The sequence below is a fragment of the Phyllopteryx taeniolatus genome, chromosome 19, assembly GCF_024500385.1.
Source record: "Phyllopteryx taeniolatus isolate TA_2022b chromosome 19, UOR_Ptae_1.2, whole genome shotgun sequence".
NCBI lineage: Eukaryota > Metazoa > Chordata > Actinopteri > Syngnathiformes > Syngnathidae > Phyllopteryx > Phyllopteryx taeniolatus.
The window spans coordinates 11,428,781-11,454,599 of record NC_084520.1 but is presented as its reverse complement, the minus strand read 5'-3'; the positions used below and the strand labels follow the sequence as shown (position 1 = coordinate 11,454,599).

Below are 25,819 nucleotides of genomic sequence, written 5' to 3'. Positions count from 1 at the left end.
CATCATTTTATGAATATTTTCCTGATTTTATTCTACTCAGCTGCCATAAATTGTTAGGTCACTATTGCATTGCGAAACCAATAAATCTATTCAGATTATGCATATTAACAAATGTCCTAAGCATTATACTATCCAGTTATACCTCTTAAATTGAACTCATTGTTCATTCTTGTCTGTAGAATATGTGATAATATATTATTAGTGCCTTTACATTTCATTATTTTTGTCTTTAACCTTTGATGTGAATACAACCATTTATGCATAGATACATTTATTACAATTCATTGTCATTATGTATCACTGTCAATAATATACTTACCACTTTGCACTAAGACTATTCTGAATATCTAAGATATGAACAAATCCAACTGTTTTTCTTTTTCGATACAGGGGCTGAGCGTGTCATCACCCTGAAAATGGAGATCCCGGGCTCCATGCCTCCCCTCATCCAGGAGATGCTGGAGAACTCCGAGGGCCTAGAAAGCGGTGCCTCGGGGGGCCGTCCCTGCGGCACGCCGCCGGGTAGCTGCAGCCCCAGTTTGTCCCCGAGCTCCGCCCAAAGTAGTCCAGCCACACAATCGCCGTAGTAACGGCCCACCTTGGTTTTTTTTTTTATTTTCCCGTTTTCGCTCACACCAGTTGATCAGAGGAGAAGAGGCGAAGGAGGAGGTCTTGACTGCTGACGGAGGGAGACCGTCCTCCTCCTGTTCTGCTTTTTCCTTACGTGAGGGGGGAGAAATCCACACCGCCACCCAGAGACCTCACCGTAAACACTGCTGACTCCTCCTCCTCCTCCTCCTCCTTTTGCTCTTCCTCCTCACTCCACTGCTGCTCCTCCACCATTCTCCAGAAAGCAGTTGGAAAGGTCAGGTGAATGCAGTGTGCAGTACAGAAGTGAGAACGGCCGGCATGGGAAGTGACAAGACTTCTGGACAGATTTGACAAACACCAGACACTTTTTTGTTGTTGTTGTTGTTGTTGTTGTTGCTGTTGATTATGCAGACTACAAGCTCGGGACTTGTCAAAAGACCCTCCTCCTCCTCCACTTCCTCTTCCTCCTCAGAGACTCTGGGTCTTTTCTCTTTTCCCAGCTTCAAAAAAAAAAAAAAAAAAAAAAAAAAAACAGATTTCGTACACAAAGATATATATAAATATATAGAAAAAGTTAAGGAACTATTGTGATTGAATGGAAGGCCGTAACGAGAACGTGTTTTCTGAGATTACAGATTGTTGTACTCCCTCACTGTTTTGCCCATCATGAGAGGAAAAAAAGTTAGTTTGATCACACGTGTACATTATTCTGATTTAACAAAAAAAAAAAACAAGCAAAAGAGAATGCCATTTCCTTCCAGTCCTCAGTTGACTACACACACACACACGAACGCATATACATAAAAACACACACACACTAATGTGCACAGAAAATAAGTTGCAATGAAATGAGCATCTATTCCTACTCTTCCAGGTTCTTTATTTTATTGCCTCCAGGAATATGGAAAAAAATGATTGTATGAACTTGGTTGTATGATATGGTCACAGGTCCTTTCAAGAAATCCAATTAATGAAGATTCATTTTTAAGGTGTATTTTAAGTAGCCTTTTGAGTTTGTGTATATAAGCTGTATTAATTTCTTAAAAACTATGAAGAGTTTTAGGCTTCACATGATTTTTTTTTTTTTTAAGAATACCTTTTATGTGTTTTATTCCTGGGTTTGTGATTCAAGAAAAAATACATTTTGAGCACACTTTACTGAAGGAAGTTCTTTCATGTTATGTGTCCTACTAAATACTGGACAGACCCTTAACCCCCGTCACTGGCTGTCCACAATGTGGTTGTTGTTCACAAACACCCCTCTGTGTGTGTGTCCATAACATCAATGGCTACAGTAGCGCTCGTTTTTTTGTTTGTTTCTTTTTTTGTTTTTGTTTTTGGCCACGTAGCAGAATCAAATGTAGTGTTTTCTTTTGCTCTCTGAAAAACAAAAAACAAAAACGTGGATGCCACTTGTAGCTTGCCAGGCTCAGGTTTGCAGCTTCAGAGAGTTCAAATGTGAAGAATGGTGTACTGTACACACTGTATTAAAAACACAAGTCTCACTAATCGCAGATTGGATCAGAAATGTTAGTGCAGGGGAAGGGAACCTTTTTTACTATGCAGTGGTGCCTTGAGATATAAGTGACCAGACCTAACGGGGTTTTCAAGATACAAGCTGTCAGGCAGTCATTTCTTCTTTTTTTTTTCTTCAAGCGAAAACTTGAGATACGAGTGCTTTATGGTGACAGGAAACTGGGTTAAACTAGTGCAATATTCTTTAAAAAAAAAAAAAGAAGAGGCTTCAAGCAGTTTAATGCCACTCTCAGGTGAAGTTTACATTCAAACTAAACAAAGTTGTAGTGTAAACAACTAAACAACTTTGCCTTTGATGTGCCTCCGCTAGCTTAATGCGACCACAATTGAAAATGCAATAGACGTGCTAACAATTAGCATCAATAGTCAATGGTGTTATAACCTTTTGGGCAATGGATATTTCAACACAAATGGTAACCCAACACATGTAGATGGGCAATACCACAATACTCACAGGCATATATTCTGCAAAAAATGACTAATATTGCAGTTTATTGAGTCTCAGAGTGGGGGTGACTCATTTTTGTCTGTATGACTATTATACTGTCACCGGGCACACCAGAAGGAGCAGCACAATTAATTGAAGCATGAAATCACGATGCACAAACGGTGTAATTCTTTACATTCTTTTAAATTATGTTTTAATGAAGTACAATATTAGAGTACTATTTTCCTTATTCAAAAATGCATGCCCCAAAATGTTCTTGGGGAGTTCTGAATGGAATAATGGCATTTCCATTCATTTCAATGGGGAATGATTATTTCGAGCGTGGTCACGGAATGAATTAAAAGGCACCACTGTATTGATGGCCATACTAAATTTACAGAAAAAATATGATCAAGTGTTCAATGTTTGGGGGTATTTTATGTGGTTTTTTTTTTCAGAATTACATGGCGGGCCGGATCAAATGTCCCCACAGGCCATATGTTCCCCACTCCTGCTGTAGTTTATGGAATAAGAATACATTACAGTGGCGAGACCGGATTTGTACCCCCTCAAGAATGACTTTTTGAACAACCCTGCACCCTGTGATCACTTTACACCAAAACGCCTTCACTTCCATCGTCATTAGGCCATCATTACTGTACACACACGCACGCACGCCAACGTCTCAGGAAGGAATCATTTTGTATGCTTGGCCTGTCCTTTGTATATGTTCTGTACTGCACTCACCTGCACCTCTCTCTCTCACACACACACTGCTACTGAGCCCTGATTTTTTCCTTCAGTCACATGCCCGCACACAAGAAAAAAACTGAAAGAGACCCAGCGACATCCGTATGGTCCAAGCTGCTTCCCTCGTCATGCAGGACTGTCCAAAAGAGCGCACAACTTGACTCTCTCTCTCTCCACGGCTCATCTGGATTACACACATTTGAGAAGTATGGACTATATTGCAATTTTTTTTTTTTTTTTTTTTTTTTTTTGTCAAGATTATCAAGTGACTTTGGGGAAAAAAGAAGAAAGAAAACAAAAATATCTCAAAAAATACAAATAAAACCAACATTTAATAATAAACCGACGTGTTTGTGTGGTTCATGCATGTAATTATGTTTTGTAGTTTGATTCTGTGATAATAGCAGTGATTCCCAACCACTGTGGTGCGGGACATTACACATTTCCATGTCATTTTACATTTGTTACAAATACATATTTGTACATCTATCTATGTCAGCGACGTATAGTGACAGAACAATTAAATCTGCTTCCGCTAGATGCCACTAGACATGCAACTATGGTACAACTGACCTGTGTATCCGCTTGTTGCCATTCATGCAACGGAATAGCTTTGTGTTCAACTAAACCGGCCCAGATTTCACGTTGCGTCGTTAATTTGTGAGTAAAATTAGATTAGATCACTTCATTATACCTTTTGTGTGACATTTTAGTTAGGTGTTGTGCTAATGTAAAATATGTGCCTTAATTGGCTCAACAAATGATTGGAAACACTGTAATGTAAACAATATGCATCAAATCCATGATAGAAAGCAGACCCAAACAGCGTGAGCCCCATTCAGATGATCAATACTACAAAAAAAAAAAAATGTCCCTAAAATGTGTTTCCATTAGTATTATAAATGTATAATTGAGTTAGGAAATACAAATTGCTCTCTGGGATGGTATCAGTTTTATCTATATAAAGTATAGTTAAAGGACCTTATTACAAATGTTAAGCTTACTGTTTGACGTTTGTGCACGGGGACATCAAATAAATAATAATCCTGAACTGACCGAGTTCAACGTATGATTATGTCTTATTATTTTTCACGTTTAATTATATAATGATATCGTAACAATGTAGTATTGTGCGCGTAATTCGCGTCAAACCTTCACACAAAAAAGAAAACATCAGCGACGTCACTCTGTCAACGTATTGCGTAACGGGTGGGAGTCATTTGCCTAGCACCGCCTACTGGGTGTTGCTCGGAAGTTTTGACCAATCAAAATCCTTCGCGCGGATTTTCAAACTTTTTCAAATCACCAGTTTCTCAGTCAAGCGCTATCGTTCCGCCAAATTCATAAACAATATAGTTCCTTTCATTGAAGTTCGAGAAAATTTTACTTCGACTATCTAAAAATGTTTTTAATCTGTAGTTAAAGATAATAAATAGGAAAATCACCGTGAAATTAACGTTAATGTGCCGTATTTGAGTGAAAGGTTGTTTTGTACGATCCGGCGCAGGGATACTGCAGCCTTGCGTTGGAAGAGGAACACCGGCCGCTACTCGTGTTTTAAGGTATCTTTACATTAGCTACGCGTAGTCGGATTCACTCGGATTGACTTTACGTTTTAAATGATAGAAACATTTTATCCGAGCCGCAGGCCGTGTGTATGGATTTCTTGAGGTCGACGTGTTTTTGAAAGAATCCAGGTAAGGCTACAGCAAAGTCACTTTGCTGTTTAAGTTGACGCATTTTGCTTATCGTGACATTTTTTTTATTTTAAATTTTTTTTATTTATGTTTTTGAAATTACTAATGTTACCAAGCCTATACATTGATATAAATCGAATATGGGCGATATTACGTGATTTGAAGAAGACTTTAATTAAGTAATGCATGTTTCGTATGTACATAAGGTCCTAATTTGCTAGGTAAATGTCCATTGGGTAGTTAAAGTTATTTCGTCATTTGTTGCCATCTAGATAAGCCTGAGCTATGTTTACAAATATGTTTCTCTTCATTAAAGGTAACGTTGCCAGAATGCCACTACATGGAAAAATAGTTGTGGTTAAGCGGAGCGGAGGAGACGGCACGGAATTTCCTCTGACTGCATCGTGCTTGTTTGGAAGGTGAGCTCAAATGTACAATTCGCTGATCATTCATTACATTTTATCGAGTCTCATTTGCAGCTGGAGAAATGGCCAAACTTGAACTTAAAAGTTGTTTGTGTAACGTACATTTTTTTTATTATTATTAATTTGGTAACAACTGTTTTACAAACGTTTAAACTTTAAGGTCAATTTGCAGTTTTTGGAGTCGCGTGTTAGTGCCCAAAATAAACTATTTTCCAAGGGGCATTGGACTGAGATGTCACGTTGTGAATAAAGAAGCCATTTTTTTCACTTCACATGTATTTAAGGTATCACATTTACTCAAGAAGCAGTGCAATATGTATTTTTTATTATATATTTTTTTGTTTGATTTATCCATCCAAAACAGTCAGACCTAAACCACATTGTACAAAAAAACTGAAGCAGTATTGTAACTCCAGTAAATCTGTTCCAGACACCCAAAAATATGAAGAAATAAATTTAATAGTGATAAATTATCGTAGTATACAGAAAACAATGTGAAATTTTAAAAATGACTAGACTCTTGATGTTGTATGAAAGAGAGAGGGAGGAGGAAAGGTTATTGTTTGGAAGGGGAAGCTGCCATATTTGTACTTTACGCTGAGTTTCTTCTTGGATTGTGTTGTGTTTCTCTTCTTTATTAAGGGGTCGGAATCTGGAACTTTCTTATTGAACAGTTACACTCAAAGTTGCACAGGCAAGGTGGATTAGTTTGGTTTGGATAATTTTGTATACAAAATTTTGGTGAGAAAAAAAAATCTACAAAAAAAACACTTTATACTGTATCACAAAATGAATTTGCATTAATCAATGCTTTTTCTTTTTACTTTGTTGCCTTTCTTACACCTCTCAAGTACGACTATATTATGGTGTAATGTAAAACACTACTCACTTGAAAGTATGGGATATTTGGCTTTCGGGTGAAATTTCAGGATCAACCTAAAATGCACTACATACAGTACAGCGGTACCTTGACTTAGCACTTTAATTTGTTCTGTAACCAAGCTTTAATCTCTCTTTTATTTGTACATCAAATTATTAGCTTCCCTTTAAAATGCCATTGATCTGTTCCTACCCCACAAAAAAGTCAGTTTTTGCTGTGTGTTTTTAATAAAGAAAAATGGCGTTGTATTGAAAGTCGCAATAACTGAAATGTATGCATTTAAGGGGTGTGGTTTAGTGAGTGACATCAGGAGATTAAGTCCAGTTGGTCCAATTTGGCCAGTTACTGTGTGTGATGATCTGGTGTGAGCTATGGCCTACTGCAGCTCCTTGCGTGTGCTCTCATTTTGTATTTGTGTGTTTGTCCCGTACAATAAATGGCTGAAAGTGCATCGCAACTCAGGCTCTCCTTGCCCACATGTGGTGGGCATTACAGTACGTTAATTGCTCCACTTTTTTTTTTCCACTTTACTGAAGCGGCAACGTATCTAAAGCTTGTAACACAAACACTAAGCGAGGGCTAGTAACTCAAAAAGTCACAGGTTGGGGCACTTGTAAGTCAAGTTACCAATGTGTGACCTTTACAGGGATCTTAATTTGACCTTCTCTAAACTTTTTAATGCACATATCCAACTTTATTATTCATCATATGTACGCGTGTGTGTATTTATTTGTTAATTATGTTATAGTGTTATTTGAATATGTAAATTGCTTGTATAAATTCATAAGCCCTCCAGGTTTTGTTATGAATAGCTATCAACTCTTATGAATATTTGCAAACTACTCCTTCCTTGTTTTTTTTAATTTTTTTAAATTGTTTCTTTTTTTTAATGATTTTATTTTTTTACAACAGGAAGCCTGACTGTGATATTCGTATTCAGCTTCCCCAAGTTTCTAAGGAGCACTGCAGAATTGACTTGAATGAAAATAAAGAGGTAATACAAGAGACACTGAAGATACATTCTCATTCTCAAGGCTGGTCATTTCATTCCTCATTGGGAGGCCTGATGTTTGAGTTGTATGTTAAAAGGCTCCTTCAAATCCTTTTAATTTGTTTCTATGGTTTCTCCTAGGTTATACTAACAAATTTGAGCTCAGTGAACCCGACCTGTGTCAACGGAGAGGTGCTGCAACAGTCTGAGCGTTTGAAGGATGGCGATGTCATAACCATTGTTGACCGTTCTTTCAGGTGTGTTGTGCAAAGTTGTAGAATAGGTAATTTGAAGTATACTTTCCTATCATTAACTGTTTTTATCATGGATTGTGAACCCCTAATTGCTTTTTCCTCACATGGGCTTCTATGGAAGACATTGTTTTGACAAAAGCACAGTCCTAATGGAAAATGCATTCTTTACTTAATGCCTTTTATTAATTTCAGGTTTGAGTACCCTCCGGCACCCACGCCGAAGAAGTTTATCAAAGGAAGCAGAGCCGGAACCCCCAAATCCCATCTTAAAGATGGAACTAACCACAACATCCAGCGATCACTGGAGCAAACTAAGGGGAAGGACCCCAAGGAGGACGGTGACACGCAAGAAAGCAATACAGTATCTCCTTTTAGTGATCTCTATCAAATGATCAGAAAATCTCTGGATGTTAGGACCCCTCAGAAATCTACTGGCACCAACATCCGGACGCCATCGAGGAAAATCAATGTTTCCACAAAAGGCACACTAAAAGTGGCAGAGGCCACAGTCTCTCATGGCGAAGTTGAAGCAGAGGCTAAAAGTACAAGTAATGTTGTCCCGACATCTGACAAGAAGCGTAGCAATTCCCCCCAGATTATCGCTTCTGATGTGATGACTCCTGCTAAAAATGCAGCTAATAAGTCTGAAGTGAGCTCTCCACAGACAAGGCAGCGTGTCACTCCTCAGAGGTTTAATGCCAGTGATGATGTTGAGCGAATTTGTACTCCAACACTCAAGTCGCCCGTGAGACGCAGGAGCAAGGAGGCCACACCAGCCAAGCAACATGACAAAGTCATATCCAGTCCACACAATAAAAACTCACCAGGAGTCATGAAAAAAGGTAAATATTATATTATTAAAAGTTGTTTTGTTCCAAATCAAACTAAAGGTAATTTCTTTTTCTTTATCACTTAAAGGGGTGGCAAATAAACGCAAAAGTGCAGAGCTTGTGCTTGACTCACCGGCACCACATATGAAGAAGAAACGTGTTTCTTTTGGAGGTTACCTGGTTCCTGAGCTGTTTGATAAAAAAATGCCCCCTGATTCTCCCCTACGCAAAGGCGAGAATCCTAGAAGGAGCCTCTGTCGTGTTAAACCCAAACAATCACTGCTGAGACGAGCATCAGTCATTGGCCTGCTAAATGTAAGACGTGAGTGGTTGAACCTGAACATTTACAATGCAAATTTGCTCTTCTTTGACAACTGACTTTGTTTTATGTAGGTGGCTGAAAGTCCCACAAAAAAGAGCTCTCGATCTCCAAACGTTTCTGTGAGGAACTCTCCAAAAGGACGCTCCCCATCCTCCAAAGAGCCATCCCCAGGAAAGAAGACTCCAAAACCAAGGACACCTTCTCCTCATAAGAAGTCGCCAAAATCTACACCAGCGAAGTCACCAAGACCCAACACTCCATCTGCCAAGGCCTCATTGTCAGTAGAGAAATCATCCGAATCAAGATCCTCTTCGGAGAAGTCATCACCAAGGACACCTTTGCCCAAGTCAGGAAAATCTACACCAACCTCACCCAAGTGGCCGTCTCCTGTTATAAAGTCACTAAAACCCAACACACCATCTGCCATTCTGTCAATGTCAAGAGAGAAGTCTCCCAAATCAAGATCTTCCCCAGCATCTTCAGAAAATACATCAGGGACACCTTCGCCCAAGTCTCCAAAATCTACACCAGCCTCGCCCAAGTGGGTGTGTCTTACTATGAAGTCACCAAAACTCAACACACAGTCTGCCAAGGCTTCATTGTCAGGTGAAAAATCACCAAAATGGAGGTCTTCCTATCCACCTTCTTCTGAGAAGACATCAAAACTCAGCACACCGAGGAGACCATCTTCCTCCAGCAACAAATTCGAAACTCCTTTGGCCATAGGCCTGACTTGCAAGGAAACACCCACCAGCACAAAGAGGACATCCCCCAGGCTTACCGCTCAGGGAAATGGCAACAAAACACCAGTGAAAGCACCCCAGGGCACTCAAATGAACATTTCATCCGTACAAGGACGCTTTTCTGTGTCTCGCATCGAAACTCCAACACCAATGGCAGAAGCTGCAATCGTGGATCCAGTGCAGTCAGCCATGGTGATACCCAAAATCCCTCTGCAAAGGAAAAGCATGAAGACTGCTTCACGCAAGACTCCTTTGGCGAAGAGTGCTATTAAAGTCATGATCAGAAGAAGTGGCATTTCACGGGCATCAATGAAAGGTATCTTTTAACCTCTCAGTGTGCAATAAAAACATTGATCATCATTTAGGATGATGCCTTTAAATAATTTTGGGTAGCATCATTCCATTTGACTATTACCTTGTTTTCCCTGTTTCAGCAATGATTTCTTGGGCGGACACTGTCAGGTTCGGGCAGGTTAAGGTCCAAGCGGCTGTCTCAGCCAAAAAGACAGTAAAAAGTATTGTAACAACTACAAAGGTTGTGAAGAAGAAGGTGTCCAGGCCACAGGTAAATTTACATTAAAAGCAGTTAAATTTGGTGGTTTGATTTCTCACAATGATGTGTCCTGATTATGTTCTCAATCTGTCAGACTCCTCTAAGAAAGCAGCTGGGCCATGCAAGCACTGGACATGCAGATTCGCCTGTTACGATCGTTGTGGGCCAAGCTTTCAAGCAGAAAGTTTCGCACCCAACTGGTGCTGCACCAAAAGTCATCTTCAATACAGTAATCTCAAAGAAAAACATGAAAATGGATGAGGATTTATCTGGTAATTACAGTCATGTACATTCTTACAACTTCTTCTTGAACTGTCATTCCATATGCTGTATTTTATGTTGTTGTTTCAGGAATCTCTGAAATGTTTACAACACCTGTAAAAGAGGTGGCGAGAAAATTGGAAACCAGCAGCACTACAAAGACACCATTGCTAGTTAATGAGCCAGCTGTGCTAGAGCCTTCTGTGCTGAATACTCCTGAGGAGCCAGGTAAAGTCTGCTTTGACTGAATTTGTAATCTGAAAAAAATGGCAATGGAGAATTTAAACCAGAAGGAAAACAATGAATTTACTCATTTTCAGGTGAAATGGTTGTATCCCCACTCACTCTTGCATCTACTGCAAAAGCAGGCCGATACAACAAAGAGGCAGTGAAGCGCCTTCTGAATGGCAGTCAAGAATCCAGTTTCAACAATTTCTCTTCTGGTATGGAAATTAAGGAGGATTCTGTTGAACAGCAATACACAGGAACAAAGGCAAGCGATGTAACAACTCCTAAGCAGAAGCAGCAACCATCAGTGTGTCTCACTGGTGTTAGGAGGCTCATGAAGACCCCAAGACAGAAGGCTGAACCTGTGGAGGACTTGAGAGGAAAACTCCTGAAAACACCTAAACAAAAACCTGAGCAACAGGAATGCCTCACCGGCGTGAAGAGGATCATGAGGACCCCCAGACAGAAGATTGAACCTGTTGGGGATCTGAGAGGAAAACTTCTGAAAACTCCAAAGCAGAAGTCTGAGGAAAAAAGAATTTTGACCACTCCGACAGCGAGTGAACACATTAACCTACAATGGAAACTCCTCCCAACTCCCAAGGAAACAGAAGTTGCTGATGTTTCTTTCAGTGGTATTGCAGACCTTCTGGAGACACCGGCAAAAGATTCACATAACCTAGTAACACCAGCTAAAGAATCACAAGACCTACCAGAACAGACAAACTCAGCAACTCCAAAAGTGAGCAACTCCCCGATAGACTGCTTCGCTGGTATCAAGAAAGTAATGAAAACACCTAAGCAGAGAAGTGCACCTTTTGAAGGCATTCTTGGAATTGAGAGGCTCATGAAGACTCCCAAAGTGCGAAGTGAACCAGTGGAGGACAACTTCGGTACCAAGCAGCTCATGAAGTCACCCAGGCTGAGGGGTAGTGCTCCCCTAGAGGACTTTGAGGCACTTCAAGAGCTCATTGAGGAACCAGTTGAGGTAACGATCACATTAATTGAAAGGAGAAGTTGGAAGAACAGGTGGGCGTTGTAGTGTTGCCACGATGCCAAAAGTTTGACTTCAATACTATATCTGTATAAAGTATCTCGATACCAGTACTAAACACTTTACAACAATTGAACACAAAGCATTTTAAAATGTTTAAATACTACTGAACATTTTATACATATGCAGTACTGTGCAAAAGTCTTAAGCCACCAAAATGTTTATTGTTTAAAGGGGAAGTAATCTCAAGAATATTTTGGATGTAACCTGAATAGTTTCAACACTGTATACTGATTGATTAATATTACGTTCGTGGAATACCAAACAGATACGTTTTTTGGTCTTTCAAAGAGTTTGCATGCAAGAGCGTGAACATTAGCATCCATTTGTGTCTTGCTCGGTGCCGCTCTCTTTTGATAGTTGGAAAGCTCTGTTGCTGGATTTTAATATTATTTTTTAAATAAATAGTACTTAAAAATTACGGTACTGCATTTTATTTTATTTTTTCCCAGCTCAAAACCACAGTTCAGGTTTGGTACCGGTACAACAGGTTGTACTAACCATGCCAATGAACTCAAGAATAAGACTACCAAACTGACAATCAGTCTTGCCAACTATTTGCTTTCTAGTTTAATTTCTAGCTGCATTGTAATCTCTAAATTCGATTAATCTCTTACAGTTTAAAGATCACCCTGCAAGTAGTTACTTGGATGAAGAAAAAGGTATGTTTTTTTATTTAAATTTATTTATTTTTTTATTTTTTTATTCATAAATACTGCAATCCAATAGTTGGGCTGTATCACCATGCTAACTGCATTATTTAACCCACCCATGTTCATTTGAGCTAGATTTTATTCAAGGACAACCAGAGGACAAAGTGTCATCAGGTGTGACCCATGACACTCCTCAACTTGACATCTCAAGAGGTACGGTTATACTCTACTTGTTAATAGTCCACAAAATAAGGCAATCAAGATATCTGAGGAATGTGTATTTGTACAGCTGAAAGCCAAAAGATTGACTTGCTCAGATCAAAGAGATACTAATGTAAATATTTTCCACCCCCTCTTGTTTTAACAGAGAAAACTGAGGTTTTGGTGGAGGTTCCCAGTGTTGCTTGTGAATCATTAGAAGCTAAGAAAGCAGTTTCCCAGGCTGTATCAGAGGCTGCACCAGGAGTGACAGAAATGCACACGGCTTCTATTGAGTCGGCCAATTCAAAGAAATCAGTCCAAGGTAGAAGGGCCAAAATAGCGGAACCCAAAGTGGCTGAACCGGTGTCAACAGAATCATCTGAAGGTCCTGTTGTCACAGCTCTTCTCAGAGGAAGAAGGGGGAAGAAAGTAGACTCTACTGAACCACCTGCAGAAGAAGCAATAGCGGCCCCAAAGACGAAAAGAGGAAGATATGCCAAAAAGGTTGAGACAGTCCAACAGGCTGCCCCTGAAACTTTGCCAGAGCCTGAGAGTGAGCAGAGTCTCCCAGTGGATATTGAACCTGTAATGAAAAACAGTGCTGCACCTTTGGAAAAAGAGGCTGTGAACCCTAAAAGAGGAAGATATGCCAAAAAGGTTGAGACAGTCCAACAGGCTGCCCCTGAAACTTTGCCAGAGCCTGAGAGTGAGCAGAGTCTCCCAGTTGATATTGAACCTGTAATGAAAAACAGTGTTCCACCTTTGGAAAAAGAGGCTGTGAAACCTAAAAGAGGAAGATATGCCAAAAAGGCCTTGGAACAAATCGAAACGTTCCTCGAAGCTGCCACTGAAACTTTGATGGAGCCTGATAGTGAACCAACTCTCCCAGAGAATATTGAGCCTCCAATAAGTGACAGTGTTGCACTTTTGGAAAAAGTGGCTGTGAGGCCCAAAAGAGGACGATGCGCCAAAAAGGCCTCAGAACAAATAGAAACGATCGCTGAAGCTGCCACTGAAACTTTGCCGGAACCTAAGGGTGAGCAGACTCTCCCAGTTGATATTGAGTCTGCAATGAATAAAAGTGTTGCACCTTTGGAAAGAGAGTCTGTTAAGCCTAAAAGAGGACGATATGCCAAAAAGGTTGAGACAGTCGAACAGGCTGCCACTGAAACTTTGCCAGAGCCTGAGAGTGAGCAGAGTCTCCCAGTTGATATTGAACCTGCAATGAACAACAGTGTTGCACCTTTGGAAAAAGAGGCTGTGAAATCTAAAAGAGGAAGATATGCCAAAAAGGCCTTGGAACAAACTGAAACAATCCCTGTAGCTGCCACTTTGCCGGAGCTTGATATTGAGCCGGCAGTGACTGACAATGTTGCACCTTTGGAAGAGGCTGTGAAAGCCAAGCGGGGAAGAAAACCCAAACAATTTTCTCACTGTAAACAAGCTCAGTCTTCTGCCTGCAGTGATGTTTCCCAAGATAACACTCCACAAGGTAGTGGACATTGTCCTTGATTAAATGTTGATGTGATCAAATTGTCATTGATGGATTAATGTATTTTGTTGAAGAGTGGAAGCTACATTGATGCAGAATGATGATGTTTCTCCTTTGCTTTCTCCGGTTTTAGATAACAGTGAAGGCAGTGGTGACCGCCAGGGCCAGATGCCAAGTGAACACCATGAAAATAAATCTTCAGATTCTGCTAAGAGTTTGCCAGAATTTAAGACTGCAACAGAGAGAGACATCACTGTCGTTCAGAAGTCGTCTGTTCGAGGAAGACGGGGTAAACTAGTGGAAAATACAGCGGAGGAAGAGAAGCAGGACACGGCTTTTGAAGAAGCTCTCGTCTCAGCTCCAGTCAGGGCCAGAAGAGGGAAGAGAATTGAAGCAACCGCACCACCCGCAGGCAGACAAACTACCAGGAATAGGAACGCAAAGACAAAGAAAGATGCTTGTGATGCTCAGTCTGTCATGGTGCCAGAGAAAGATATGGAGTTAAATTTGGTGACTGGAACTTCAGAAACCCACACCAGTCAAGATGATGTCAGAATGTCTGATGAGGACTTGGTCAACAAGTCGAGTCGAGGCAGAAGAGCTAAGCACACACCTGTTGAACCCCCTCAGCCAAAACTAGAAAAAACGCTGGAGATTGAACAGCCTTCTGTCTCTGTACAACCACAGCTACCAGCACCAACCAATAAAAAGGGAAGAGGCAGAAAAGTGATCTCTGAGACAGTTGAGCTAGTGGAACATGAAAAAGATGAAATCATCTCTGAGGAAACAAAGCATCAGTCCAAGCCTCTCGCCAGAACCAGAGGAAGAAACGCAAAGCACAAAGAAGAGCTAGATAATAGTGACAAGACTTCCGTAGTAGCACAGTCTGTACTCCAGGAGCTAATAAAAACATCACGTGAGCAAACTGTTGATGTGGAAAATCCTGTCCAAGTGCAAGCTGAAGCACCACAAGTTTCTGAACCAGAGCAAATGAGCGAACACACTTCTAGCAGTACAAAAACAAGACGAGGAGTGGTACGAAAACTAAAGCAAGAAGCAGTTACTCCTGGGTCGGCAGAGAACCAAGATAGTCCTATTGAGACTCCAACAGAAAAACCCAAACGAGGAAGGCGAGCAAAACAAGTTGAAGATGGTACCACCTCAGAAGTACCAGAAGAAACTGATATTGCAACAAGGCGAGTGGTACGAAAACCAAAGCAAGAAGTTACTGTTGAATCTGTAGAGAACCATGATGGCCCAATTGAAACGCTAACAGAAAAACCCAAACGAGGCAGGAGAGCAAAACAAGTTGAAGATGTTACCACCTCTGAAGTAAAGGAAAAACCTGAACCTCAACAGAAACCGCAACGGGGAAGAGGTTTGAAAACTAATTTGAAAAACGAGATGCCACAAGTGGTTCCAGCCAAGAGAGCACGACGAGGGTCAGCCTCTGCCTGTGAGGAGGCCAAAGAAGTTCCAGTGACAGTTCCAGCGTCAGCTCCAGTCACAGTACCGGAGTCAGCTCCAGCTTCATTAGAACCAGTCAAAAGGGGAAGACTACAAAACCCCGTAAGATCAGTGAAGTGGAACCTAGAGGTCGAAGTTCATGAGCTTCCGAAAAGACCTGTGAGAGCGGTGCGAGGCAAGCGGTCGAGCCCTGGTGATCACGCTGTGACTCTAAGCCAGAGTGAGTCAGAGAATGCTGATAAAACTGAAGAGGACCTCTCAGAAAAAGCAGTGGAACCTCAGCCTGCCAAGAGACCCAGGCGAGGGACAAAGGTTGCAAATGAAACACAGTCCACCAGCGAGGTAGCCACCAAGGAAGCTAAAGATACTCCGACCCAGCCAAAAACTAGAAAAGGAAGATCAACCAAGAAATGAACACCTCTGTATAAAGGTTAATCAGAATGTTTTTTTTTTTTGTTTTTTTTGCCATCAGCCTTTTGTAATTGGCACTGTTTTATGAAATCTCTTTTTGGGTCATGTTTTACATTAAAAATTAAGCACTGTTCTTTTTTTTTACAGCAGGGAATTTTATCCACTTATTTTAATTTTTAAATCAATTTCATTCGTTATGTTTTGTGGTTAAAAAAAAAATAAAGTAAAATGTGCATTTGAAATCATTTCTGTCATTTTTTCCCATATTTCTTTTTGTCTTTTTATGGAGGTGTTTGTGTCAACAGGTTAGAAAAGATTGACGGATTAAAAAGTCAATCGGATTCGTTTTTTGTTCTTGTTTGTCGTTAACGTGACAAGGTGGATACTTTCTAATAGTTTGACTGTTATTTGTGTAAAGGTGAACCACCGTCCTTAAGCTACAAAATTGTGCATCAAAAACCGTTTTCCCTGTTAAACCCAACGTGAGGTTTGCACAGGTTTAATGGTTTAATTTCCCTTTAAAATCCATACTTCTTTGTATTATGTCATTTTATACACGGAACATTTGAGGCGGAATTGTAACCACCCGGAAGCCTTTTCGAGGTTAACACGGAACAAACGTTTGTTTCACGTTGGAGGGAGATTTGAGAGGCGCATGGATGACGGCGTTTTCCTTTTGTCATTTTGATGTCTTTAAACTCACTTTAAATCAACATTTGCCGCTATGGAATCAGAAAGCGATATAAAAGCGACGCCGAGGGGTTTTCACTGTGTCCTGTGCAACGTCAATTTACCAAACCGTAAGCAACGCTATTGAGCTTTGTATTATGTCGTTAACCCTTTTTTTAACGGCAAAATCACAGTGTACATATTGAATTATCCCATAAAAGGCAGATAAGTGGACAGTACAGATTTGTTCGTCAGCTATCCATTTAATACAAGAAATTTGGAAAAATGCTACTTCTGTAGCTACATGAGTTAACAAATGGTAACATTCTCAGTGTGGTCGAAATGATGAACATTTTTTAAATTAGACCACGCATTATTTGTATGGGCACAATTTTTATACGGTTCTTGTATACACTGACATACATTTACAACCTAAATTGTATACATTTATTCCTTACTGCACTATTCAATCCGATTTCAGCCTCTGTGTTGCCCTGTGACGTCAATCTAGTCTGCCCAAGGCCTTCAGAATCAGTAGTGCTGGCTAATGTGTTCTACTTATTTAACTATTAACTATTTATTATTAGGACTGTTTTTCTTCCCTTTTCTTTCTGACCAATCATAATAAATTTGCCTCACAGGGCCAGACTGCTGGCCCTTGATGATGTCAGAATTGTTCCTTTGCTTAGTCTGATGAAGCCAAAAACGTCTGTAGTGATCTGCACACATTAAAATTATTAATCAGCATCTCTGGTTAGTATGATAGATTGTTTATAATCTTTTTGAATAAATAAATATTTTAATTTAAATCCCCACTTAAGCCACAGGTACCAAATGCACGGCCCAACAATGAATTTATGCTAACTTGCCACAGTCAGATTACTAGGATAGGATAGCATTTTATTGTCAGTCCTCATGTATGTGGGACATACAGAGGGCCGACATGTGACACTGTTCCAAAAACAATACAAAGAACATAAAACACATATCCAAACACGCTCTTTGTTGTATGAAGCGATTATAGATGAAAGAGTAGGTCTGCAGTCTCCTTCACAGTGGAGATGTTATGATCACAGCGTACATGATCACTCCTGTTCGCCACAAGCAAAGTTCGAAGTAAACCAGGAACTGTAGCATCTGTGTCGAGTAATATGTACACAATCCACATACAGGAAGAATGTCGCCGTCCTCAAGTCCCATCCAGCTCTGCATCGCTCAACCCTTCCAGGCCACTTTACTGACGCTCCTCGCTCAACTCGTTTAGCAGTACGGCACCTACACCGTTGTAGGCAGTCCACCAGCTCCGGCAGTCCTGTTGCAAGATCGTTGCCGATCAAGGCATGAGAGCAACAAGCGGCGACAGCCGAACAGCGCAGACATTCCTCTCCTCAGAAACTGTGCTTTGCCCGCTGCCGAGAGGGCGCGTGTCAAGCGCTGACATTCTCCTCCGATGCACAAACCAATTGCATTTTAAGTAATCTGTCATATAGATGGTAACTGTTCTCATAGATGGAAGCTTGGCACTTGTATTTACAGTAATATTTGCATCTTCTAACATTGTTTTTCTGTATTTCCACTTCTGATTTTTCTTTGGGACGGTCCATTAGAGTCAAGCGTGGATCAGCATATCAAAGGGCGGAAACACCAGACGTTAAGCAATGTGCGAACCACCAGGAATACCCAGGAGCAGCACAGCGTGTTTGTCAGCGGCATCAAGCCTGACATCTCGCAGGCTGACCTGGGTGACTACTTCCAGCAATTTGGGACAGTTTCCGATGTTATCATGGACAAAGACAAGGTAAGGTGACTGTACTTAATAAACTGTGATTTTTATTTTTTTTTGCATTTTGTGCCTGTCCTGAGCTCCTGTGTTGTTGTGACCTTCTGCATCTACAGGGCGTGTTTGCCATCGTGCAGTTCAGTGAGACAGAGAGCATTCAGGCTGCCTTGTCCTGCGTCGAGCACCAAATGAAAGGTCTCCAACTGCGTGTCAAAGCCAGAGATCGTAAGGAATTCAAGTACATCCCCAAAAAGAAGTGTGACCTGGAGAACCTGCAACAACTGCTGGACCACTTACAACCCCAAATCTGTCAGCTGCCTTCTGTAAGTAATTATACGATGTAAATGGATTTTAAAGGGTTAGCTGGGACGTCTCCTATGCAGAAGTTGAGCTGCACCTTTTGTTTGTGGACTCGGCGTGTGGCTTTCCCTTACCTAAAATGTTCTGTGTGGGAAACCTAAAACGCTAAATAGTCATATTACATAAATCCCCCTTCCGGCCTCAGTGTGGGTCTTAGTTCTGGTCCTGGAAATTACTAAAAGGCTGGTTCCAGAGGACCTGAGGATCTGTGATGGTTGGTATGCTTTAAGAAGCTCAGCTAACTAAGAGAGGTCAAGACCAGCAAGAGTTTTATAAAATTGTAAAATAAGTCTTTAAATCAATTCTGAATCTTACAGGGAGCCAATGCAGGTTCTCTAAAACCAGTGAAATGTCCCCTCACTGGCAGATCAAAAGGGTCTAATGGGTCGTGTGGTGTTTTTGTGGGTTGTCCTTCAGGTTAATGCTCAGATGCAGTACATTGAGAACCGGTTCCAGCTTGGAGACACAGAGAAGAAGGCCCGAAACTTGCTGGTGCAACTCTTGCAGGAGGTCTTTGTGGAGTTTTTTCCAGGTAAGAACAATCCGTGTAATATTAGTTCTTTTTATTTTCAAATGGCAATCACAAATAAAAAATTTAAAAAATGAGAACGTGACTGATCATTTTGTTTTGTGGAAAAAGTGACATATTTTTCATGATTCAATTTTAGACTGATCCAAAATATGTAATTGAAAAATGGTCAAATGTATTTTCCCCAACTATGTCATGAGCAACCCTCCCTCACATACTTCCTCACTTTTCCGATGGCTTTCAGAGAGCCAAATTTTGCCTTTTGGTTCATCTGTCAACACGTTTGGTATTCATTCCTGCGACCTGGACTTGTTTCTGGATTTGGAGAATACCAAAGTCTTCCAGGCCCATGCCAAGTTTCCATCAGAGGTCTGACCTTCATCTAAATACATTGAGTCATGAAATGGGTGTACATTTTCCACTTTGAAATGATTTGTCTTCCTCTCGCCTCAGGCAGCCGAGTGCACGTCAGACGACGGCCGCTCCGAGGACTCCATCCTGTCCGACATCGACCTGTCCACGGCCTCTCCCGCCGAGATTCTGGACCTGGTGGCGACCATCCTGCGCCGCTGCGTCCCCAGCGTGCACAAAGTCCACGTGGTCAGCAGTGCCCGTCTTCCAGTGGTCAAATTCCATCACCGTGTGCTCAACTTGCAGGGGGACATCACAGTCAACAACAGGTCAGTGTTGGGAATTTCTAGGAATTATTATTTTTTTTAAATGTCACAATTTGTTTTGTTTTGTTTTTGTTTTTAAACTGATCTTGTCTTATCAGACTGGCTGTAAGGAACACCCGCTTCCTTCAGCTTTGTTCAGGAATAGAAGAAAGACTGAGGCCTTTGGTGTACACCATCCGCTACTGGGCCAAACAGAAGCAGCTGGCTGGTAAATAGAAAAAAATAATAATTGAGAATTTTGATTGCATAGATACACTCAATGGGCCTCATTCACGAATAAATGTGTTGAAATGTTCTCACTCTGTGCACAAGTTGAGTGTATACCCAAAGTCACCGTCGACCAATTTTCGTTTTGCGTATGTAAATTAATCAATTCATTCTAAATGACGGGCTCGTTTTCTCAATCCACAATCTGAATAAACTGGTCCCCTATTTCCTTATAAAAGTGAATCTGTTCGATGCTTCTCAGCCAATGCGTGGAGGTTTAAAGTTACAAGAGGTGGCCGCGAAACTTTAATAACTTTCCTCATCTTTATCCTGTTTTCAAAAGATCATCGGAATGCTTGCTAATAAATAAAGCACAGCAAACAGGCATTTGTAGTTGAGATAGTTCATGAAATTTGCCTTGGTAGTAGTAGAATTTCTGTCATACATTCACATTTTCTGTTACAGAAAATATATGATCCATGCTGATCACAGTTAAGTCACACGCAACCACGCCAGCGGTGGGTCTGTGTGCGAATCGATAAATTTACATGACATTTGTACATGCAAAATTACAGAAAAATATATCCTAAATCAGATTATTGTAGGGATTTGCAAGAAAAACTGAAGCCTTGGAAAAACTAGGAAATGCGAGCACTCCATTTGCATTTCCTGCTGTTTGAGTGACAACATTGTACTGCACGCAGACAGCCAGCATGCACGCATAAATGCACCTAAACAGAACGAGGGTAAAAGTAATGAGAGGTGTCCTTTTCAGGGTTATTTCTTCAATTTATTAGCAAATTCACGGTTTAAGTTATTATTCTTAAAATTGTTAATTTTAGTTTTACAAATGACTAGTTTTAATACATTGTGCATCTTGGGGAAAAAAGGGCTCATTGAGATTTTGTTGGCTTGCGGATTCATATTTCGGTCAGCAGATGTCAGTAGATCCTTACTTCTGTATTCTTGTCGTTATTTTGGATTCATTTTGTAAGAGGTTATGGTTCACTCCAGTAATGGCCCACTGAGCATTTATTTGATCAAGTGTCCTGTAATATTCGTTGCATTAATTCCGCTGCCTAAAAATCCCCCCCTCCCTACAATTGGTGAATCGGTGTATTTTTCTGTTAAGCTCATTAAATAATTGATGAATTTATTGTATATAAAAAATACATAAAATTAAGAATTTTGCATAGTTTTATTTGTGTTAATTAAAATTCAATCAATAAAAAAAGTACGGAAAAATTAAAACTTAACGTTTTTGTTTGGTTTTTTACCTCATTTGCAAAGGTTCTGGCCCATCTGTCCATTAAAAAAATAAATAAATAAAATAAAAAATCCCTGGATTTTAGCATTGATAAAAAAAAATACAATATTCTGGTTTTGGAAGTTAAAAGCACAGACTAATATTCCGGATCTAAAATACAAGTCCAACTGAGATTGACTTGTTCTTAACTGAAGAACACTGGGATAAAATTCACTCATTTGATCTTGCTGAATGTGTATTGTTCCACGACAGCATAAGTAAAATCTCTTTAACACTTAAAAGCAACATTACTGTATAGTAGAGATGCAACAATTAATCGTTTTAATCAAGAACTAATCAATTATGAAGTTAATCGACAACTATTTTGATAATAGATTAATCGTTTAAAGACCTTGTTTAACTTAAAATTGTTACAGACCAAGCCACTAACTGAATCATAATTAATTTGTGTTTGTTCATGTTTTGTGTCAATTTGAAATAACGTCCTGTTTTTGAATAATGCCATAAAGATAGCTGGGATAGGCTTCAACACGCCCGCGACCCTAGTGAGGATAAGCAGTACAGAAAATGGATGGCTGGATGCATAGAAATCGAAAAAGTATTTTTTTAAATCCGGTTCATCGATTAATTGAAAAAATAATCAACATATTACTGGATTATTAAAATAATCGTTTGTTGCAGCCCTACTACATGCACAACTTGGATTGGCCCTGCACTTTCAGCCTGTCAAATACACGTGTGTGTGTGTGTGTGTGTGTGTGTGTGTGTGTGTGTGTGTGTGTGTGTGTGTGTGTGTGTGTGTGTGTGTGTGTGTTGTAACACAAAGGTAACCCCAGTGGTCCCGGTCCACTGCTCAACAACTACGCTCTGACACTGCTCATCATCTTCTTCCTGCAAAATTGTGAGCCTCCCGTTCTCCCCACCGTGGACCGCCTTAAAGACATGGCCTGTAAGTGCAGCATCGGGAGCGAATCGTTGTAATGCTACCAATCTAAATGCTGAATAGGCGTCACAACGGTGACGGTGCTTGTATTTTGTGTGTTTTGATATGTAAACAGTGGAATACTAATACAACATTTTCAACTAAAACTATATGTTTCTGAATAGGTCAAATTGACTCATATATTGACATTAGAATTATACATTTGCAAGTTGGGCTGCTGTGTACAAACTCCAATGTGTGGATGTGTTCATTGACCTTGTAGGTGAGGAGGAGGAGTGTGTGATTGAGGGATGGAACTGCACCTTCCCCAGTCAGCCTATTGCGGTACCCCCCAGTGGAAATACCCAGGATCTCTGTAAGTCACAGAAAGTCATGTGTAACTACAGCAGGGTTTCTCCAAAAAACTGCTCGCGAGATTTGAATGTAGCCTCACTTCATTAGTCCCTCCCACCCTCAAGTCGCTGACCAAAGCCATGCTCCTCACTGACGTCCACCAGCGCAATTCTCAAACACGGCCATTCACAGTGGCATGTGTTTATGAAATAGTTATGAAATATGCAATTATGAAAGAGTCACAGAGAGCACATATCCAGCTTCAACAGAATAGCAGCGCTAGTAATACTAAGCTAGCAGTAATACTAAGCTAGCAGTAATACTGTAAACAAGGCGAAGTTAGCCACGGCTGCTAACTTGGTAACATGACTTATTTGTAATGGAGTGTTACTAAAACACTAAATGTTATCGGTTTCAAGTTAATTCTTTGGGGGGAATATACAATCAATTAAAAAGTCAAAAGAAGTTATAAACATACCCGGCGAACAGAATGATTGCTAATTCAACATCACTTCTGAATCCTCTCGGCTGCCTGCGGTCCTTTCGCTTAGTTTTTATTTGCTAGCCTTATTTATGCCCATTTGCTAGCAAACAAGGGATGGGTGTTTTTTTTATTTTCCGTAGGTGGATATTCTGTCATAGTTTCAGCAAAGCTGAAGCCCAAGGTAACAGATCAGAGCGAGGGTGCAGGTGGGATTGCCTACTATGAGTGAGCCTGCGAGTGCACGGCAAAAGATTGACACCTCATCAGTCTTGCCTTCTGTTTCTAATTGGTTGTTTTTCCTCGGGCATGATTTCTTAAAAATTAAAATAGAGGTATAAGATGGGGCCAGAGTGGTCAGATATTTTCCCACAGATCATTTTACTAATGTACTACTTTCAGATCATACTGACAGTTTCAGCAAATTTGACAAAAAGTTAAATTGGAAACTTCCCCTTAAATTGGTCTACAAATAATGTTTATCTATCTATGCCAGTGACCTATTGTGACAGGCAGAACAATGCTTTTCCATTAGATGGCAAAATGTACAATTAATCTAGTATCTATCATTATTTTAATATAAATGCTTTTTGTGATGTGGTGATGTGCGGTGTGATTTATTTATTTATTCCCCCCCAAAATTTAAAAATATGTGATTTGGATCTAAAGTTGGTCTAAATGATCAAATGAATTCTGACGTTGTCTCTATCCAGGCACTCTTTTGGCTGGTTTCTTCTCCTTCTACGCCAAGTTTGATTTTGCAAGTAGTGTCATATCTCCGAGGGAGGGGCGTGCGCTCCCAATCACAGACTTCCTCTGTCACAAAGATCAAGCGGAGGAAAAAAACACCAAGCCCTATCAGAGTGGACCAAGACTGGGCCCACTCAATGTTTTGGACCCCTTCGAGCTTTCCCACAATGTAGCAGGTAACCTGAATGAGCGCACTCAGAGATGCTTCCAGACGGCGTGTCAGGAGGCCGAGAAGTACTGCCGCAGCCTCCAGTACCTGCGCAAGTCCACCAAAGGGAAGTCGTGGGGTCTCGTGCGCTTATTCACCCCCAACGGGGGAGTTGCACAAACCAAACCAGATGAGCTGAACATCAGCATTCCTTTCAAACCCTCCGCACTCCCAGAAACCCTCCGCAGTCAGATGCACATGGCGAGAGATGATTTCCGGTTGGTGTGGTTCGAGAAGGTGTGCGCTTCTGTGGAGTGCGTGTTTCAAAGCGCTCTCAGATGTCATCTCGCGTTCTCCTCGGGTTTCGGCCTCTCAGAGGATTCGGCCGCCGACGTATCAGTAGAAATGGAGACCAGCTCGGGCTCCCTCAACACGTCGGCGAACGACAGCACGGAGTCCCCCACCGAAGCCGCTGCGGTGGGCACCAAGCGGCGACTCTCTGTTGGCAGCGACACGTCCATTTCCCCTCAAGGAAAAAAGCTGAGGATGTCCAAAAGGGGCAAGCGGGAGCCCCCCCATTGGCTGTGGGTGCAGAAACACAGCGTGTGGGCCGGCAGGAGAAAAGTGAGGCGCGAGCTAATGAAAGACACCGACCTGCGGCCCGAGGGCAGCTGCGTGGAGCTCGAGGCCCAAGTTACCGATCGCATCATCGAGAAAGACGAGGCGCTCAAGGAACCGCTGGAGTTCAAGGTTCGGCCCCACATGGTGGGTGAGACGGAGAGCACCAAGGCAGTGTTGAGGTTGGAGCCATGTTGCGACCAGACCGGAGTTTTTCAGGACTTTATTCATTTCCTGGAAGCTTTCCTACCCAAGATGGTGGAGTCGCTGCTGGCGAAAGAAGCAGGTGGCGGATAAAATGTCCTATCCCGATTAGGTTTTGGAATTTTGAGTCATAATGGTTTTGACTGCAGAGTGACGGAACCTTCAGAATGTTGCACTGTGTGTATCGTCATCCATCCTTATATTGTATACAGCGACAGTGTGTCCCCTAAAAGATTAACTCACTCTTTGACTGGCCATTACTCCTATACAGTACACTACTTACAAAACGTTAGGGATATTTGGCTTTCCGCTGAATTTACAGGATACACTATAACCTTTACAGGTCAGCTTTGATTTGATCTGACAGGCCTTTGATCCATCAAATTTCCAAGGACATCCACCTCAATGTCTTTCTGTGACTCTTCCAGTGGCTGTATCTCTTTTGCAACCTGCTGATGGCCACTTGGGCCTGAGAACATCCTGCTTGACGCTCAATTGTTAGGGGTCGTCTTAGTCACACGATGTCAAAATGTATTTTGGGCTATTTGCAGTTCAAACAAAAAAATAGAAGAATAATGGACAGTCAAAGAGTGTGTACATTTTCCACCCTGTTTTTATGTGTGAGGGTTGTCGGGATCTTTTAGTTGCTTTCATCGATCATGAACATTTGTTGATGCAGGTTGGCATTTCCCAGTCAAGCCAAATGTTAAGTTTGACAGATGTCTTGATTTTTAGCACGTTTATGTTGAAGAGAATGTTCTTAAATTAGGAGGCTCTGAAGGGAAAACTTGTGATGCAGTTGTGAAAAGAAACCTGTTAGTTTCATGATAAAAGTCATCTGTCCTACAGCATTTGATTGGTATTTGTTTTAATAAATCAGTGGTAGTTTTACATAGTATGGACGGCCTGTACCAGTGCTATTACTCTTTTAGCCAATGAGCTTGGTTGCGTATGAAACGCAGACAACTGAGAGTAATTACTCGGTCAGGCAGATGCTTTTATTGCTGCACATGAGGGATGCCCCGCGCTTCAATGTGCTGATTAACATAATTCGTCACTCTTTTACGTAAATGCAGACATGCAACAG

At 41.0% G+C, this 25,819-nt stretch overlaps 3 protein-coding genes across 10 annotated transcripts in view; all 3 read left to right on the top strand.

Annotated features, from left to right (window-relative positions):
* Positions 1-2,100, top strand: part of raraa (retinoic acid receptor, alpha a) — a 172,919-nt gene extending 170,819 nt beyond the window's left edge. For all 7 annotated transcript variants that reach the window (XM_061755520.1, XM_061755522.1, XM_061755523.1 and 4 more), the window contains one exon: positions 391-2,100. In XM_061755520.1, the coding sequence (XP_061611504.1) occupies positions 391-587 (197 nt within the window). In that variant the 3' untranslated portion in view covers positions 588-2,100. The remainder of the gene's footprint in view (positions 1-390) is intronic.
* A 2,602-nt stretch (positions 2,101-4,702) lies between these two features.
* mki67 (marker of proliferation Ki-67) lies at positions 4,703-16,008 on the top strand. Of its 2 annotated transcripts, XM_061756329.1 has the most exons (15): positions 4,703-5,001; positions 5,318-5,420; positions 7,219-7,300; positions 7,439-7,554; positions 7,744-8,393; positions 8,470-8,696; positions 8,775-9,762; positions 9,881-10,011; positions 10,094-10,271; positions 10,351-10,488; positions 10,581-11,476; positions 12,162-12,204; positions 12,331-12,408; positions 12,563-13,888; positions 14,022-16,008. In XM_061756329.1, exons 2-15 carry the CDS (start codon positions 5,332-5,334, stop codon positions 15,767-15,769), a joined length of 6,690 nt encoding a protein of 2,229 aa, XP_061612313.1. In that variant the 5' UTR covers positions 4,703-5,001; positions 5,318-5,331; the 3' UTR covers positions 15,770-16,008. The 2 variants fall into 2 exon arrangements, with proteins under 2 accessions (XP_061612313.1, XP_061612314.1); XM_061756330.1 differs by lacking the exons at positions 5,318-5,420; positions 7,219-7,300; positions 7,439-7,554 and having other exon boundaries at positions 4,706-5,001.
* A 327-nt stretch (positions 16,009-16,335) lies between these two features.
* Positions 16,336-25,630, top strand: tut1 (terminal uridylyl transferase 1, U6 snRNA-specific). The gene is made up of 10 exons (XM_061756615.1): positions 16,336-16,566; positions 18,043-18,233; positions 18,332-18,538; positions 18,993-19,107; positions 19,349-19,473; positions 19,558-19,784; positions 19,880-19,989; positions 22,082-22,204; positions 22,461-22,553; positions 23,726-25,630. The coding sequence occupies exons 1-10, from the start codon at positions 16,491-16,493 to the stop codon at positions 24,823-24,825; spliced, it is 2,367 nt and encodes a 788-aa protein (XP_061612599.1). The 5' UTR covers positions 16,336-16,490; the 3' UTR covers positions 24,826-25,630.
* Positions 25,631-25,819: the final 189 nt, after the last annotated feature.